The sequence below is a fragment of the Hylaeus volcanicus genome, unplaced genomic scaffold, assembly GCF_026283585.1.
Source record: "Hylaeus volcanicus isolate JK05 unplaced genomic scaffold, UHH_iyHylVolc1.0_haploid 17843, whole genome shotgun sequence".
In the NCBI taxonomy this organism is placed as follows: Eukaryota; Metazoa; Arthropoda; class Insecta; order Hymenoptera; family Colletidae; genus Hylaeus; species Hylaeus volcanicus.
In genome coordinates, this window is record NW_026531493.1 from 1 (window position 1) to 1,446 (window position 1,446).

The following is a 1,446-nucleotide window of genomic DNA, read 5'->3' on the forward strand; positions in this document are numbered from 1 at the left end:
TGAATACGTTGGTAAGCCCCAAGAATTTTTTCAAAGAAAATTGGATGAGTTATCTAAAACCAAGCAACATTTAAAAAAAATTGTTCATGTTCCATCAAATGCCTTACTAGCATCATACCTAGTGTCGTACAGAATCGCGCAATGTAAAAAACCCCACACAATAGCAGAAACCTTAGTTTTGCCAGCAGCTATTGATATGGTCAAAACAATGTTTGGCCAATCTTATGCGAATCAGCTGCGACAAATACCGCTTGCTGATAATACAATTGGCTGAAGAATTGATGATATATCTGAAGATGTTTGTGACCAATTAGTTTCTCGAATGCGTACTTCAAAATTCGCCATACAAGTAGATGAAGCTACTGATACTAAAGACGCACATTTAATTGCATATGTTCGATATGTTGACGATACTAATATAATTGAAGATATCTTATTTTGCAAACCAATTCCTGACAGAGTCACATCCAATGAAATTTTCAAAATAATAGACAGATTTTTTAATGAGAACGACATAATGTGAAATAATTCCATTGGGCTCTGTACTGACGGTGCACAATCAATGGCGGGACACAAAACTGGTCTTCAAACACTAGTTAAAATGAAAACACCTGAGGTTCTCTGGACGCACTGCATGCTCTACAGAGCAGCTCTCGTATCAAAAACTATAAGCAAGGAATTTAACAATGTTTTTGGAAAAGTAACGAAAGTTATAAATTACATAAAAAACAGTCCATTAAAAGCAAGGTTGTTCGCAAAACTGTGTGAAGATATGCGAGCTAATTACACGTCACTTCTGTACTATTGTGAAATGCGCTGACTATCTCGTGCAAAAGTGATTTAAAGGGTACTTGAACTCAAAGAAGAAATTGCTATGTTTCTCGAGGAAAATCATAATGAAGTCGGCAATATGTTTAGGGATGATAATTTTATTGTTAAACTTACATATTTGGTTGACATTTTTGAAAAATTGAGTGTTTTTAATAAATCAATGCAAGGACCGCAAATGCATTTGCTTATACAAAAAGACAAAGTGAAAGCATTTATTAAAAAAGTGGAGCTATGGAAATCAAATTTGCAAAAAAATAAGATTGACATGTTTCCACGTTTAAATTTATGCGCCCGAGATAACATAGAAGCAAACAAAAATCTCTTTGTGGAACACTTGAATGGTTTGTTGCTTCAAGTTTCGAATTATTTTGGTGATCTTGATTTTACAAAGTTTGCGTGGATACAGAATCCATTTATCGACGAAGAAGATGATGAATTTGGATTGACAAGTATTGAAAAAGAAAAATTGTTAGAATTATCTTGTGATACTACATTAAAACATAAATTTCAGACTGTATCTCTGGTTCAATTCTGGTTGAATCTTCATACAGAATATAACACTTTGTCAAACAAAGCTTTGAAAGTACTGCTGCCGTTCGCAACATCATATTTATG

At 33.7% G+C, this 1,446-nt stretch overlaps 1 protein-coding gene across 1 annotated transcript; it reads left to right on the forward strand.

Annotated features, from left to right (window-relative positions):
* Window positions 1-562: 562 nt before the first annotated feature.
* LOC128882136 (zinc finger BED domain-containing protein 5-like) lies at window positions 563-1,414 on the forward strand (the record flags this gene model as incomplete). Its single annotated transcript, XM_054133706.1, has 2 exons — window positions 563-747; window positions 847-1,414. Coding segments are annotated over exons 1-2 (753 nt in total), but the record flags the coding sequence as incomplete, so codon positions are not given.
* Window positions 1,415-1,446: the final 32 nt, after the last annotated feature.